Source organism: Harpia harpyja, chromosome 19 (assembly GCF_026419915.1).
Source record: "Harpia harpyja isolate bHarHar1 chromosome 19, bHarHar1 primary haplotype, whole genome shotgun sequence".
In the NCBI taxonomy this organism is placed as follows: domain Eukaryota; kingdom Metazoa; phylum Chordata; class Aves; order Accipitriformes; family Accipitridae; genus Harpia; species Harpia harpyja.
In genome coordinates, this window is record NC_068958.1 from 18,857,739 (window position 1) to 18,875,038 (window position 17,300).

The 17,300-nt window shown below is 52.8% G+C and overlaps 1 protein-coding gene across 3 annotated transcripts in view; it reads right to left on the minus strand.

Annotated features, from left to right (window-relative positions):
- The window catches only part of SCUBE3 (signal peptide, CUB domain and EGF like domain containing 3), a 38,987-nt gene extending 34,138 nt beyond the window's left edge, over positions 1-4,849 (minus strand). For all 3 annotated transcript variants that reach the window (XM_052815777.1, XM_052815776.1, XM_052815775.1), the window contains exon 1: positions 4,490-4,849. In XM_052815777.1, the coding sequence (XP_052671737.1) occupies positions 4,490-4,592 (103 nt within the window). In that variant the 5' untranslated portion in view covers positions 4,593-4,849. The remainder of the gene's footprint in view (positions 1-4,489) is intronic.
- Between the last annotated feature and the right edge of the window lie 12,451 nt (positions 4,850-17,300).

The following is a 17,300-nucleotide window of genomic DNA, read 5'->3' on the forward strand; positions in this document are numbered from 1 at the left end:
GAGGCGGAAGGTGTTCTGCAGGGTGGCTTTTTGCAAATTGGCCAAAGATGCATCATCCGAGCTCGAGATCCTAACTCAGGTGCTCAGCGATTGCTTGTTGCCGTGCCGGGGATGCCGTGCCGGGGATGCTGTGCCAGCAGGTACCCGCTCTCGGGTCGGGTCAGAGGGGATGTCTGCAACTCTGCATCCCACTGCAGGAGCCCAGCGCCCCACACATCCACCCAGCTCTCCCAAAAGCAGGTGGGACCCGGTAGCTGCAGCCACAGCGCTTGGCCCTGCTGAATGATGGAGCACGGATGAAGGACGAGGAACCACAAGTTGCAGCGAGTACCTGGGGGTGTTCCCAGCCTGGTGACCCCATCGCCCCATGGCCAGACCCTGCTCTGCACTCCTCACCCTGGGTTTTGCTTCTCTAAAGCTGGCGGCACGCCAAAAGGGGCTTTTTTCCCCCCATCAATGCTTCCCACTCCCGTGGGGGTAGAGCCGGGTTGAGCTCCCCATCCCCTGCACCAGCCCGGGTCATCCTGACGGATCCCAGATCCACCACCAGATTCGTCATTCCCTGGGTTGGAAACGCTCCCTCCATCCCCATCCCACCTCCTTGTGCCAACCCCGGCCGCTTCGGCTCAATTCGGCCGTGATTTCTCCAAGGAGGGTTTGATGCTCCATGTCAACGGCATGTTCATCTCCCCAGGGAATTGTCATTGCTGTTGTTGTTCCTTTAGCTTATCAGGCCAACCAAGCCTTGCCTTAAAAAAAAGTGTTTGTTTGGTTTTGGCTTCGGGAGCAACAATCACAAGAGCTCCAGTGGGGAAGACGGCCTCGACGAAACGCGGCCGGCCGGGCTTCCTCCAGCGCCGCAAGACAGAGCAAACTTTATTTGCCATCCCAGGCTTCTCCTAAAGCCTCTCGGGGGACTTATAATTTTGAAAGTGAAGGTTAAGGTTATTCATGCATATTTTTTTCCTAAATGGATTACTCCGGTGTGACCGTCTGCAAAGGAAAAATCTATATAAAAATAAAATAAAAAAAAAAAACAACTCCTGAGCAGTTTGGAGACAGCAATACATCTCCACACTGGAAGACTCGAGGTGTCTGAATATTTATACTCCCGTTGGCAGTTACAAAAAAACTCTTCTTCCCTCCTTCCTACCCCCCCCTCCCCTTTTTAATCTCGGTACAGGCATGTTAGACGCCCTCAGTCAAAGATCTCCTTTGAACTGCTGTATGTTGAAATGTTTACAGTTTTACATTTCATATTTCAGAGGGGTGGAGGGGACAGGCACAACAGTCGCACACTGTGAATGCATGAGAGGGAGGAAAGCAGAGGCCAAGGGGGAGGAGGTTCGGCGGAGATGGGAGGGGAATCAAACAGCATCTCCACGCTGCAATTGGAAAATTTTAGACTCCTAAAAAAAATTATAAAAAAATAAAAAAATAATCCCTGGCGGCATAGGCTCTGCAGGTGCATCCCCATCGAACCCAGGCCCTCGCGCGGGATGTGGCTCCGTCCCTGGGCGGCCGCGCGGCACCGGCCAAAAGGGCTGGTTTTACCCACAGGTGACCATCGAGCTGGGCTGGGGCCGTGGGCCCACTCAGGACCCCACGCTGGGTGGGTAGCCAGGGCTATGGGAGTGCCAGGGGCTGCAAACTGGGGTGCTGGGGTCCCCCAGGGAGATGCTGCATCTCCCTCCCAGCCCCGTTCCCCTGGCACCATCCGTGGGGATGTGCAATTCGGTTGCAGGAAAAAGTGGCGACTCCAGGAAAAAGTGGCGAATCCTGCGACACGGCTCCCATTGTGGGGGTGCTGCCAGAGGAACGTGGCAAGGCTGGATCTGGGCGCTGACTGGTACAAGAGGAGGGTGCAAATCTGCCAGCCCCTGGGCTCCATCCTCCCCAGGGCACAGGGAGGGACCGATGCCAGCTGACGATGGGCAAGGGCACTGCTCCGCTGAGGGTGGGAGCTCAGGACAGGCTCTTCTGCCTGGCAGGCTGTGAGATGAGGTGATGGATGACAGGATGGGACTAGGGGTGGCATTACCTGCCCAAAAAACAGCGGAGCTGTGGGTACGGCAGCAGCTTGGGGCTGTTTGGGCAACTTGGCATGGAGACCGGGGGAGACTTCATCCCAGCTGAGTGCGTGCCAGGACCCTCCCCAGGGTTATTTGGATTTATATTGTCAGTTCTCCTCTTGAAAGCTTTCCTAGCCCTAAACTGACCCAATAAACCCTGCAGACAGCCAGGTTCTCTGGCAGACACCCTCTAGGCCCGGCGGATGGCTCTGTAAATCCTTCCTTCCCTACAGACTAAACTTTCCGGGGTAATTCAGCGTGAGAAATGACCCAGGGAGCCCTACCCATAGTGCGATGTTATCACAGCAAAACAAGCCCATCCGATGGGAGAGGAGCTGTCCCCAGCCCGTGACAGTCACCTGGCAAGGGTGGCTGTCCCCTGAAAGGGCAAAGGCTTCGGTGAGGGCGGAGGGGTGATGTGTACCCCATCCTTGGGCCATCACCCCGCAGATGCAGGGGATGCCTGATGCTTTTCGGAAGTATCCTACTAAAACATGCCCCAGGCGCACAGGTTGGCTTCGAAGGGCTCAACGACGCTTGTGCATGCAGCAAAACAGGCGGTAGCGGGTTCCTAGGAAAAGCACAATTTTATCTGCCGTTGGTGATGCCGGGTCCGCAAGTTCAGCCTCATCCAAAAAGGACCACGTCCATGCCTGCCCAGAGCCCTCGCATCCCCATGGGCACTATCCTTCACCCCTCTGCGGCCGCTTCCCCCTCCCCAGCCCGCAGAACCCCCCAGCAACAGCTTGGGGGATTAAATCTCCACTGCAAACCCCCCGGCTGCAGAGCGGCCGGACCCCCTGGGTCTGCTCGGTGCCTTCGCCGGGGGCCGGGAGGAGCCAGCTCCATCCCAGGTGTACGGCGGGCGATTTACCCCGGCGCAGGATTGAGCTCACCTCTCTCCACCCCCACTCCACCCCTCTACTTCCCCGAAGGGATCTGTCAAGTCTCTGCACGATGGAATTTTACTTTGCTATTTTAATGCAATTCTGGCTCAGGCTTAAATGGAACTGGAAACCAAAAGGCCTTAATAAATAAATATTATGATAAGAAATGAAAGCAATGCATACACTCAAGATAATTTGAGGGGGGATAAAAACCTAAGCATTCCTTTCTAAGCCTAAATCATAAAGCTTTACGTGAAGCTGGACGCCTTCTTACCAAACCTTTGCCCTGGAAAATCTCCTCTGTGCTTGCCCAGACTGCCCTCCTGAAAAGTCGCCTATTGTTTTAAAAACACTTTAAGCCAGATAAGACAATAACCTTGAAATTCCTTCTAACTTTGTCGGTGACAGTGCTCGGGGTGACCATGTGCGTGGCTGAAATATGCCTATTACTAATGCCTACAAGAGATCTTTAATTATATCCTGCGCTCCTATATTTCATTCACACTCTATTTAATCTCGCTGTACGCATAAACATGCAGCTACTACAATAGCAAGCGCCAAAGCTGGTTTTGATAAATCTTACATACTGTTAAGCGCTATGGAAAAAAAAAAAAGAAAACCCAACAGATTGTATAGATAGTGGTGAATTAAGGAGAAAAAACCCCTTCGAGACAGCCAACAGGATCATGCACATAGGGCTGTGTGTGTTTGTGTGTGCGCGCGCACTCCTGCGCGTGTGTGTAGAGAAAAATCCGAGCTAAATATAGAGGTGCTATAGAAAACCTAAGGTATAGATAGACCATACATAAAGGTACATGTGTACGTTTGTGAAGGAGAACCTCTGGCTCAATACGGGAGTGGTGAAACAGAAAAGCCTGAAGTTGATAACGACGGGACATACCTCTCTTTTCTAGAGATAGGGAAAGAGCTCCAGTATTTTTCAGGCTTTGCTGTGTTCAGCTACCCGAAGTTTTGTGCAGCCCACACCCCTATAGCACAACATTTGAGATTCAACCCCCGCCTGTGTAAAACACACAAACGCAGATACAACCTCCCAGCATTACAGATACCCGCTCCGCCGTCCCTTCCCTCCAACCCAGCCCGAAACAAGCCCTCCTCGCCCGCACCGCCGTGGGTATTATCCCCATCTCACAGACACTGCAACCCCAAAACCAGAAAAGCCCCCCAAGCCCCTCCAAACAGCAACATTTTCCCTGTGATGGGTGCAGACTTGCTCGCACCCCCTCATTTTCTGCCTCTGCACCCCCTGCCTTGAGATAAAGAGTCCGAACCAAAAATAATAAAGTGTAAGAAATGCAACTCATTGAAGAGTTTACAAAAAACCAACCCCAATCAAAGGCAGCAGGCAAGAATATCTGCAAGCAACATTTAAAATCCCCTCCACTATTTTTTGTTATTGCTGCTAATTTCTCCAGCCTGCATATAAAATCCCAGATCTAAAGAGGAGGTCCGGCTGCCTAATACACACATCAAACAGCAAACCTTCGAGCTGGGAAGATTTTCTCTTACCTTGACTGGCTTTATTTGCCAGCGTGTTTCCAGAGTGGAGGAGAAAGAAAAGGATGGAAAATCCAGCAATCTGCAAAGCTCCCATTGCAATCCCAGTCTGCATGGAGGAGTGGGGGCAAGAAGGGGGGATTTCTAGTGCTTTAAAGGAAACAAGAGGCTGAGCATGCGAAGGGAAATCAAGAGGAGGAAGGGGCTCTCTTCTTGCCGTGTGTGAGACAGAGGGAGGGAAGGGAACTGAACTGATGGAAAAAGCTGCTCTGGGTTCAGTTTGGGGCTCTTGGTGTTGCTAAAGAGGAGAGAGTGAGGGAAGGAGACCCAGGGCAGTTGGAGGAAAGTGGACTCTATCGCCCTCTCTCTGGCGGCTGCTCTGATCCCTTCTCCTTCTCCTTTTTTTTTTTTTTTTTCCTTAAATAATCCCAGCCAATTCCAGTTTTGCAAGAGAGCAGCAGCAGCAGGAGCAGCAGCGCTGGAGGGGGGAAGCAGGCGCCTTGCCCTGGTGCTGGGGACCTGAGAAAGGGGAGTGGAAAGGAGAGCCCCATCCAAGCAACGCCCTTTTTCTCCCAGCCTTTCTTTCTTTCTATTTGGCTTTGGTTACTCCTTCCCGGCTCCCCCCCTCGCACCCCCAAGGCTGGGCTTTGCCTGCAGGAATTTACAGTCTGCGCTGGAGGAGAAGGGCCAGTAGCCATGGAGACTGCTTCCCTGGGAGCAGGGAGGTCAGGCGGAGACCATGGGCGATCAATGCATCAATGCAAAGCCCCCCGCAACCCCCAGACCCACCCCGCACCTCGCAGCCCCTCGGCCAGCCGAAGGCTTGGGGTGGTGGCAAGGGGAGGGGGGGAGCAGGGGGAGGTGTATGGCATGGGAGAAGGCAATGGGTGGAAAAGGAAAGGGGAAGGAAAAATATACATATATAGCTAAGAAAAAAAAAAAAAGAGTTTGCAGATGGCACGACCTGGCTGGGCTCGGCGGCTGCAGAAGCATCTTGGGGTGCTGGGCCCATGGAAAGCGGGACCGGAGAGCAGCTCTGCTGTTTGCAAGGGAGAGGTGGGGAGGGGGGACTGGAAATAAGGGTGGAGGCGGGGGGAAAAAACACCTTTCTGAAATATTCAGGGGTTTTTTGTTTGCTTGCGGGAGCCTCTTGCAGCCTGGCCCAATGCAGCCGGCAGCCCAGGGGTGCAGGGGGACCCTCTGCTACACCCTGTGACTGTCCCTGCACTGGGAGCTGCTGGCACCATCTCTCTTCCAGGCTGTTTCTGCTCCCTGAGTCAGGAGAGGCATCGCCAGCCAGGAAATTGCAGCGGGAGAAAAGGCTGGGAGCCAGGATCGGGGCCGGGAGGAAGACGTGCAGTCATCCCACCTGTCCAGGGATGTGGGGTCCCACAGCCTCAATGGTCACCCTGCCCACAGGATCATCCTGCCCACAGGGTCCTCCCAGCCCACCGTGCTGCCCCTGCAGCCTCTCGTATCCCCTTTTGTCCTATTAACCCCTAAAGATACAATAAAGGGGACTGGAGGTGATGTCCAGCTAAGCCAAGGCACCCGCTGCCATCACGCTGCGGGGAGGAGGGGAGGGACCGCAGTTGGACAGGAGGATGCTGAGGAGTCCATGGGTCTAGTTATGCTTTCCGTACAAAAACGCATAACCCTTGGGCTGCCTTCATGGGACAGGGACCTTTCCTGATGGAGGAGTTCGCAAGAGCAGGTCTGCTTTAGACAGGACAGATGCAGCGTGGCTGGCCCAGGAGAGCAGCACGTGTGGAAACCGGGAGCTCATCCGCACGCTGGGTCTTTCCAAAGGCAGAGACCAAAGGCAAGGCCCTCTCTCCTGGCCCCGCGGAGCTGTCTTGCACCCACGTAGCTCCGCTTGCTGCCAGCAGGTCACCCAGGCAAAGCGTCGGGGTCCTAAACCCATGTGGGAACTGACTCCTTCCAGGGAAGCAGGAGACCAGCATCAGCTGAAGGACAGATGCACAGGGCAGCTTCCAGCCCATCATAGCTAAAAGGGGTTTCTCTACAGGGACAGCTGGCTCTGCCATAGCCCAGTTGTATAAGAAATCCAGCAGAAGAGCACTTGCACCAACATGACCAGCTCCAATAACTCACAGCACATCTCGCTAAGCTATATTGACTCAAACCAGTAATGCAAAACCATCCCTGGCCCAGCCAGGCTCCAGGGCAGCCTGGGAAGGGGCAAAGGTGCAGAAATGATTACTAAAGCTGTAAAAGAATTTTATATATAAAAATATGAATGCAGAGGTGTCATCATTAGGATGTATCGGGAGAGGACCACAACCCACCAGCGAGAATGTGCTATCCCGCTTGACACTGCCACTGGATGAGGCTTCTGGCTCTCCTGCCAGCCCCAGTCTGTGCCAGGAGCTCTTGGGGATGAAGGCTGCTCCTCCTCACATGTGGTGCCGAGCGGGAAGGGGCTCTGGTCCTTGCAGTCCATGTCCTGGCACAAGCTGAGAGCATCGCTAGTGGGATGCCACCACCTTCCTGTGAGCATCGGCTCGGCAGCTGTGGCACCACTTTTCATTCCAGGCTGGGATTTGCCATGTCAACACAAATCTCACTTATGGCTGTCGTAAGAGCACAGCCAAAATGGAAACTCTCCGCTTGCTTACACCAGCAGATCCCTGTGCCCGGCCGCCACACCTCGGAGCAGGACACGCTTGCATCCCTTCCCGTGATCCTTTATCATCATAACCAGAGGAAAACTAAATAGTCCTTTTTTTTTTTTTTTTCCTCTAACCTGTCTTCTAAATCTGGAGACTGATCTCAAGGCATGAGGGACAAGACCTTCAGCATGTTGATTTATAACTGAGCTTCTAAATTACAGGTTTACGCATTAGTATAAACACCCATAAACCAGTCTTAAATACACAGTATTGTATGTAATCAAAATGACAAAACACTGGGCAGCCACGTGACGGCACGGGGGGACGAGCAAACTCCTCGCTTGCGCCCAGACCGCCTCGGCGAGGATGGGTCTCTGGCCAAGGGCTCCCAGTTAAACCAGTGCAGCATCGCTCATGCCATGGGGAGCAAAGGGGCTGAGCCCCATGTCTCACTCCTCCAACGGGGTTGCAAAGCACCACGACAAAGCAGCGGGTTTGGGCTGAGCTGCTGATGTTCAGAAACTCCCTAAAAATATATACTATACCGCTTTCTTCCAAAAGCATGCCACCTGGTTGAGCAGAAGAAGGGCCGATGGAGGTCCCAGGGCTGCGCATGCCACGGTGTCCCTCCGAGCGCAGGGCCGTCCTCCTGCCCGGTGCGCAGATGGGAAAGTCAAGCAGATGGAGATTCCCGAGATCACACAGGGAGTCTGGAGGGAGGGCCATGAATCACACTTAAATCGCCTGCAAGACAGCCCCGCGCTTCGGCTCCGATGGCTCCTTACCAGCTCCTGCTGCCGCGGTGCGGGGCTGGCACGGATTGTCCCCGGGAGCTCTCTCCAGAGTCCTTCAAAGGCTTCAGGACAACCCTGCCAGCCTGAGCCATGTGTGCACACATGTGTGTGTGTGTGTGTGTGTGTGTGTTTCGGGCAGGGAAGGAGGTGGCAGGACTCTCCTCCCCGCTGCCTCCACTCCCCGTCGTGCACTTCTGGGCAAAATCCATTTGCTTTGGCTTCATGTAGGGCCAGAAGATTCGGTCCATTGTGCTACGGCGCTGAAGAGCCGGCGAGGAATTGTCAACCATGCTGAAACGGTTACATGGGGAGTAATGAAAATTTACTGCACCCTGCTCCGGTCCCTAGCCAAGAAATAAAAGCAAAAGATCACAACAGGCATTTTTTTAATTTGAAGCAAAATTAAAAAAAGAACGGATCCGCACTTAGAAAATAACAACCACATCCACAGATCAAAGCAGCTGTTCTCCTCTCATTCGGGGTTTTAAGAGGTTTCTGCAGCTACAGGGATGTTTACACAGGGAGAGAGATACATACATTGTGCTGTCTTGATGCTGCCTCTCCCCCCTTCATCTGGCAAAACATTCCCTGGGAGGCAATATGAGGTCATTCCTAGACCCTGCGTTGTTTTCCTCAAGCTGCAAGGCTTCGGGGCAAGAGGCAATTCATTTCCCATTAGCACACACACATTTGCACTTGGAACCCTCCCATGTACATTTTGCCGGGAGAGCTCCGGACGGACGGGGGACCAGCCCTCGCCAGCTTGTTATTGCGTTCCCAGAGGGAATTCCAGCAGCCGGGGCTGCCGGGAGGGTCAGCGGCTCCGGCAAAGCCACTGGGAAGGGACATGGAGCCGGGAGGCAGGCTGGCATCTTCTGCAGACCAGCATCTTCTGCAGACCAGCCGTAATGTTTTTGTCGCTTCCACCACTTTCATTACGAGAAGGGCTGAACGGCTCTGGGGAGCACTAATGGGCTGTAAAAAGCTTTTTCCCCTCTGCCTCCTTGGCTCGAGCCCAATTTGGAGCGGCAGTGAGCCCCGCTCCGGTGCTCGCGCAGGGATGGAGGTCGCGGGAACGCGCCGGGGCAGTCTCTCCCTTCACCTCTTGGCATCAGCACGTTGGTCCATCTGCTCCGTGGGCAGCGCCCGCTTCGTCAAAGCGGACAAATTCTGGCTTGTGAGCCACCCTGCGCTATCTGGGCAAGTGAAAAAAATGTTTGAAACTAGACCTCCCCATCTCTAGCATGAATTTAATGCCACATGCTACGAACGAGCCACATCTTCAGCAATGACCGTGCATATTTGCATGATGTTGGAGCCAAAAGGGGTTTCTGAGACTGCACAAGAAGCTGCTGAGAAGTAACGGGCAGAAGCAAAACTCCTGTAAAGGACCTTAGGGCTTGCAGAAGAAGCTATTGAATCAGGCAAGGATACTGAAGGAAGAAGAGGCCACAATGCTGCGAATCAGGAGATTTCCCTCTCCCTTTGGTCCATGAGGACCAGAGACACAATATTGCCAGTCCAGGGCAGGACCAGAGCTCTTCGCTGCATCCAGAGCACCCGGCAGTTGGGGTGATCGATGCCGCTACCGTACCCCAGCACTGCACGCTGGAAGGAGCTGGCTCGAGAAAACAGCAGCCGAGACATTTTGATGCCCTAGCGAGGGGTGTGGTCTACAACTTGGAACAGAATAGACTATTTTTAAAAACGGAGAGGAAAACACTGTATTCCCAGTAATACGCCAACGGCCCAGGCTCGAGCAACTCAGCCAGTCCCCTTCGCCAGCTCCCGGCTACGTCCCTCATTTCCCCAACCTACAATTTTATCAAGATGCCTCCAAGGTGGGTAAAAAAGCACCAAGTCCCACTAAATGACTGCCTGTCACCCTGTGACACCTTTTTTCCAGTGTCACAGAGCTTCCCAAAATGCTGCGTGCGGAGAAAACCCTTGTTTGTAATTCCCAGTTTGCAGCAGAAGGTGACACACGCTGAGGTGAGATGACTTACCCGGCGTCACCGGGAAGGTCGATGGCAGCGCCAGGAATAGCCCCGTTCCCAGCTAACCACTAACCACACTTATCCCAGAATAAGGGTCCCTTTTTCCAGCTGAATTTATAACAGCTTTCCAAGTGACATAAGCTCTTACAGAAATAGGCAGGCTTTTATTCCAGAATAATTACTGGGAAATCGTACTGAAGCACGTATAATTACACCGGTGTCATTGCTGCTGATGAGTCGGACCCTGCGCCGCCGGCAGACTTGCTGCACGCTCCGTACGGCTTTTATCTCATCCTGCTTTTCCACGAGCATGTGTACGTCAACTGGCAGTTTGTCAGGATGTGGGTGGAGAAGGAAAGGGCTTTGGGTAGAAAGGAAAGTGATATATCACTCTTTAAAGCTCTTTTAATCGTATTTCCCATAGAAGATACCCTGATAATAGCTCTTACAGCTACTGAAGTCAAAAGGAGTCTTTTGGGGTGTGCTGGATCACACCCCAGATGGATTCAGCAGTGCTCTGTGCATCTGCTTCAAGTTCATCCCAGGCATAGCTTTGGAGCAGGTGTTTTATTTTAAATACACTTTATGTCCCACACAGGTAAAATCAAGCTCAGAGTTCAGGTTGAGGCCTGAAACACATTTCTGACATAAGCTGTTGGAACACATCATACTTAATATACTTCAAAAATAAACTCAAAGCATTTATCAGGTGTTGATATGTCTATATATTCGGTGAGAGTGCTATCTGCCAAGAACAGGGCTGCCTGCTCTGCCTGCCGTTGATCCTGGGGCCAGCAGGCCGTGAGAAGGCAAGGGTTAACTCGGCACCAGTGACACCACTTTAACTCCAGGACCCAGACGCGTGTTTAAAAGTAGCACTTCTCTCCTTAAAATAGTTTATGAATCTTACTCGGGGATAAATCCAACACCCCCGAGCAGAAGGAGACCTATTAATTCCTGAGTTTTTTCACACTGTAGTAAAGCAGCGATTTTATTTGCCCGCCTTGTGTAAGATGTCAGTCATTTTCCCACTTGCATTTCCATCTACAATTTAACAAGGCAGCAGTTTATTTCCAGAAGCCCCAGCCAGACCCCAGCCAACTGCGTCAATATTTTGTTGCTTACACAAATGCCACCATTAGAGTCAACACTGCGTTTTGGGGGAGGCTTTTTTCTTTTTTTTTTTTTTTTTTCAAAAAGGGTTCCTCCGGGATGATGTATGTATAGCTCTTAAAATACTAAGGGTAATATAAGCCTTTCAGAGCGGCTTACCTGGGTGCAGAGGCATTGCTTTAAAGCATGAAGCACACTACTCAAGGGCACTGACCTGACCAAAGGCATTTGCTAATTAATTCATTCTTCCAAGAGACTTAACTGCCTCTTGCCTTCGGAAACCAAGGCAAACCCGAGCCAAATCCAAAGCCTGTCGGAAAACACGGAGAGACCCTTATTGACTGCAGAAAACTTCAGAGGCGGGAGCTGGCTCCTGCTCGGCCGGTGCCAGCCACGGAGAGCCAACGCAGGGCAGCCATCCAATTGAAGCTGGCCGCTTCACTCTCTCCCTCACAGTTCCTCGGTGCCACTTTTGGGATAGAGGAGGGACACAGAGCCTGGCCGAGATGGGGGCTCCCCACCTGCCTCAGCCCCCTCCTACGACGCTGTTTTGGGGCATCTCTCCTATGCTGCAGCAGCAGCAGGGCATGGGCTTACTCTGGCTGTTGGCTTGTTTGATGGATGCTCCTGCAGTCTGCACTGTCCTGTTGTCTTTGGCACACTCTCCCGAAAACCCTCAGAGGTTTTCTGGTCCAGCGGGAGCTCAGTGCGGCGGGTTCATCCCTCTGCCCCAGCCTCCTGAGCACGGCTCCCGAGCCACGGGGCTCTCAAGATCCCCCCAAGCGCCTCCCTGCATCCTCGCCCACCGGCACCCCCAAAAACTAGGTGTTTTAACCTCGCACATGGCTAAAAGGTCTGACAAAATCCCAAGCACAGCACAAGCAGGGGAACAAGGGGAACCCAAAGAACAAGGTTCCCCCAGCACCGCCAGCCAGGAATGCCCTGCAGGATCTCGTCCGTGATCCTGCACCAGACCAGTTTCGCACGAGAACAGAGCGGCCTTAGTGTGTCAACAAGCCCTAAACACCCGAGGGCAGCTGGAAGTGAGATGCCATTATTATTTTTTTTAATTTAAAACGAACTTCTTAACCTACAGGAAAGTAAACGTTCTTCTAGGATGGCCAAGAAAACCACGCTGGGATTTTCCAAATGGGTATGACTGACTGTTTATGAGCAGAGGCTTCCAAACGCAGAAATAAATGGCTTGCTCTCAGCAGGTTTTCCTTTCTATATTTACCCTCACCTGAAATGAACATTATTGCACACTGCAACATTTATTCCCTCTGATCAGGGGAGCGGGCAAAGAAACTAACCAGCCGCAACACGTCAAATAAATTGTTAATCTGCTGTTTGCACTGGGGCAGGGGGAGGAGGGAGTCCCCTGGTTTTTGGGCAGCGCCCAGGTCAGGCTTACAACTTCCATTTCAGCTCGGCAGGAGCGCTTCGCTTTCCTGCTGCCGCTTGTGGCTGGCGAGAGCTGGAGTCAGGTCCTTCGTGAAGCTGATCCATTGGTCCCCAGTGGGTCTCTGGCCCGCTCCCCATGGCACCCGAGCATCCTTGATCACAGGCAGCTGGTGGATAGGGTTGCTCTCCCCATTGCATGGGAGGAACCAAGCTCCGAGGTGCAAGGACCTGCCTGAGGCTGCACGAGAAGCCTTTTGCAGGGTAAGAAAGTACACCCAGATCCCACGTGAATGCACAAGCATGAGACAACCCTCTCCAAAGTGCTGGGCTTTGCGATCCTCTTCTATGAGTCCCAGTTTCCACACTGGGTGTTTCTCTGCCTGTTCAAGGTGGGAAGTCCCTACGGATGCAAAGGGGTGATGCCTTCCAGGGACGGGTCTCTGGCAGGCATGAACTGCCCTGCTGACATGCAAAATGGCCATAAATGACCTAAAAGGTCCTTCCTGAAAAGGGGCCGGGGGGCTGAGCCATTGCAAACTGAATCTTAACATGAAGCTGGCCACCCAGCTGTAAAATCTCTCCTAATCCCAGGCCCAGGGAAAGGAGAGGACGGGGAGATCACCTGCTTTTCCAGGATGTCGCCCACATCACATGGCTCCCTGGGTCACGCTTGCACCCACCACCACCTTCAAATCTGAGCTTGACCTCCAATTTACCTTGAAGTTCACTAGCTAATTGTGCCAATTGCTTTGGCACGCCAGCTGAAAAAGGGGTTCACATTGTCCCAGAGAGAACGGGGGGATTAATCCTCCACTGGCAGTGGGGGAAGCCGATCAGTCATTAGGGTACGCGGGTGTCGAGGACGACCCTCGAAGGGACCCCTTGGACTTGGGCAGCAGGGATAAAAACAGCCTTGCTCTGTTCGCAGGGCTCACACGTACTCAACGCCAGACAGGACCTGGCGCTTTTTTTTTTTCCAGCTCAAACTTTTCACTTTTGGAAAAGTCTGTCCTTGTTGGAATAGCTGAGCAAACCCTTCCCCAGCCAGCCGTTCCAAGAGCATTTGTGTTAATCCAGATTAACGAACATAAAGCAATTTAGATAAACCGCATTAAGCCAAAAACACCTTTGAACTTTTTTTTTTTTTTGATCAAAATCCCTCCCCAAGCGCTGTGTGTGGTTTGGGCCTCCCCATACAGCAGCTTCGCCAGAGCTGAGCTCTCCACCAAGCAATAATTAAGTAAAGTCAGCAAATACGAAGATTACCCAGAGCCAGCGGCACCGGCAGCAAACCAGCGATTTGCACATGGAGCCCAAAACTGATTTTGGGTCTGGGGGTGTCCAACGGGGCGAGACAGCATGAGGAGCATCTCCCCGGCTCCATGCACGTCTCCTGGCCACGACGGCTGGGCTCCGGCCAGGCTGCCTACGTGACCACGAGCCAAACCCCTGCAAGCCTCAGTTTACCCAGCACCAACCCATCCCCTAAGTACGCGGATGATGAGATCAGTCTGAAATGCCCCAAGATCGGGTTCTGGCCGCAGGAAGCTGGGCAGGATGGGTGAGGGTTTGCTCGAAGTGGCCAGTTGCCACAGCTCGGACACGTGTGCCATGACTGAGGTGGCAACAGCCAGCTCATGCATATGGGATGTCTCATGGAAAAGGTCACGCACCAGCTTAGGAGGAGGGAATTAATAGATGCTGTAGTCACTGGTGAAGCATGTGGTGTGTTACAGGCATGTACACACCTTGCACACCCACACCAGAGCCATCACCGCAGCAGACACTCGCCTCTCCAAAGGACTCCCAAACCAAAATCAGGGGCTACAGCAGACCCAACACCAAGACATCCTCTCACCTGGACAAGACGGACAACAACACTTCATTTGCCTGCAGGGAAGCTGTGAGCTTCTCAGCATCCAGCCGCCTGCCCACATATTTGCACCAGCATCCAGCACAGAAACAATCCTGACCTTGTCTGGTGCCCCAGGCGCTCCTGCAAAAATAGTTTTCCTGGCTGACGGGGCAGAGGAAAACTCCTGGCTTCCCCAGCTCTCCCCTCCACACCCTCCCAAAAACACCTGCTACCACTTTCTGCCCTCCGCCCTGATTGCCCTCCTCCTAGAAGGAGAATTTCTAACAAAGCCAAAGCTGTACCTTGTAGGCTCCAAATTCCCTCATTTTTTGGAAGTGGGGGGCTGTAACACCAACTGGGCTTTGCCTCTCCTGTTGGGACAGGGTTTGCTTTTTTGCAAAGAAAGCCTTCCGTGGCTGGGCGGCTGCTCACAGCTCGGTGCACTGTGCTCGCTAAGCTTCTCTCCCAGGTGATTTGGATCAGGATACACCGGGAAGTTTGCTTTCGGCTGCCTCCGTCGGTGCGTGGGTGTGCAAACAGTGACCAATTTCACTGCCGGTTCGACTCCTTTAAATGGGGACTTTCACATTCGTCAGGCCTGAAAAAACAACGCCATCTTTTAAACAAAAAATCCATTTCCCCTTCCATTGGCTGCGGCTGCCGCCGAAAGTATTTCTGTTTGAACAAGCAGGCCCTTCCCACCCACTGCTGGCCTGGCAGGGTCGTGCCGGTGGGTTTGCAAAAGCACAGCCGTTCCACTGGTGAAGATGCTCCAGCCATGGAGTTCTCTCTGCTCCTGCTGGGAAAATAGGAGCTTTTTTGGAAAGCTGAGCCCTTCCTGCTGGGCTGGCTTTGCTTTCTTAGGGGAGTTGCTTGAAACAGGGCAGAGGAGAGACGCGTGGGCTCTCCATGGCACATCATTGATACTGTCGGTGATGCAAACAGGTTCGCAGCTTGGCTGGTCCCTTTCCGATGTGATCATCAGGGTTACAAATTTCTGAGGTGATAAAAGGGCAAATTGGAAATGTCCCTATGGAGTTTGCTGCCTGACACTCAAGCACTCACCCTGAAAGACTCAAAATCCCAATTTCCTCTGTTGGGATTTCAGCTAGATGGCTTGGCTAAAATAAATGAGACTAATCTAATCAGAGAGATGGATGGAGCTCATTAAAACAGTAGATTAAAAAAACCCACCCGGCCTATTACTAGTGCTCCTGAGGTCTTCTGCAAGTTATAGCCACCCAGGAATTGGATTCCCTTGCAGAAACCTGCAGGAAATGCATTAAAAATACATTCTGCTATTACACTTCTTCATGTCACCAGTCACTTGGGAAAGGAAATGAATGCAGGGCAAATGCATATATATTTAAATACATACAATTGCCTCCTCTGGGATCAGGATTTATAGGCTGGGAGCGGTGGGCCCTGCTCTGAAACAGAAAGCGACAAGAGCAAATTGAAGTCACCTCAAGTGCTGTGCTGTTTTATTCTCTATAAATGCTATTTCCCCACCCTCAGCTTCATCACATGAAGCTAAGGACCAGAAAGGGGCAGAAGCTGGGTCTGGCATTGCACAAAGCTGAATGGGGAGCACCAGGGGGAATTCCTGAACAGGATTTGGGCCAGACTAGTCCCATGATGAGTTTACTGGTTTTATTTCTCATGACCAGTTGCTTTTCTGCCCACAGGCCACCGGCCTGCCCCTTTCTGCAGCTTTGAGCAGAGCAACCACCCCCCAAAGCCTCTTTGTGCCCCCATTCATGGGTGCAGGAGCTCTTTGGGATGAACTCACCGTGTGGATGCTCCTGCAAGTTAAAACGTGACCTTTGCATTGCATGCACAGAGCCCCATAGCCTTCTCCTGTGTTGAGTTTTCCATGCAGGAGCCACCAAGAGCTGCTCCAGTTGCATCTTCGAGGTATCGCACATCGTATTTTTGTAAAGTTTCACACGGTAATTGTCAGCTTGCACATGGTGAGCAGACAGCCCTGCTTCTCCCCACGGTCGGCCTGCTGCGCTGAGATGTGTGTTCTCTCTTGCAAAAAGTTAAACTAAAAAAACCCCAACCAACCAAAAACTGTGTCCACTGCCTGCACGGCCCTCTATTTGGGAGGAGGTGAATTCCCCTCGGGTCCGGGTGACCTGGCAAACCCCACGTGCCAGATGGGCCTTGGGGTGCTTCAAGTGAGAGGAAAGAGCTGTCTGCACTTCGGGGCAGATGGTTTTCCCAGCTCATTTCTCAGCGGCGTCTCCCCCCAAGCCAAGGGCCAGTCGCCATCTGATGTAGCTGCAGCGCCGCCCAAGCCAAGCAGTTTTCCCTTATTGCTGTTTGATGGAATGATTTTTACAGCTCCCCGGGGGCTTGAGGAAATCACCAACAGTTTAAGGAGATCACTCCAACACCTCCTTGTGCTGCAGACGGGACAGACATGGTTTCAGGCTATGGCTACCCCCCCAGCATGCAATCATTTGTGACAGCTAAACCGGTTACAATTCATCAGCTGGGCTGCATTAATTGCACCCCTAGCTTACTGCAAACCCAGGGCAATGGTGGCAGCTCCAACCACCTTTAAACCCACCTGAGATGGTACTTTCTTTTGCAAGGGCAGCAGGCAAAGAGAACCCAGCTGTGAAGCTCTGACTAATTAGGGGTGGGAACGGGGTTGTGTGTCCCCGCATGGCATGCCAGCCCTGCGCCTTTCATCCTCTGCGTTTCTCCAGCCACAACACCCAGACATCTTAAGCATTTTGCAGACTTTAGAGGACAGAGCTGTGCCAGGACTGTTTTACGAGGGGCAGATCAAGGCCCCAGCTCCTGAACGGGCTGGCTCTCATGCCTGTCCCTTGCACATGTGGGGCTGAGCCCCCGTCACCACCCGTGTGGAGCTGGGGGGATGGCGAGACCCTGAGACGTCCCATCCCCTGCCCCATGGTGCTCTATAACCTCCCAGCTCCAGCCCCTGACTGCACACGTGTCAGCTGGTGGGTGTTATTGGATGCTTGGGAAATAAATTAAGAAGGGAAATAA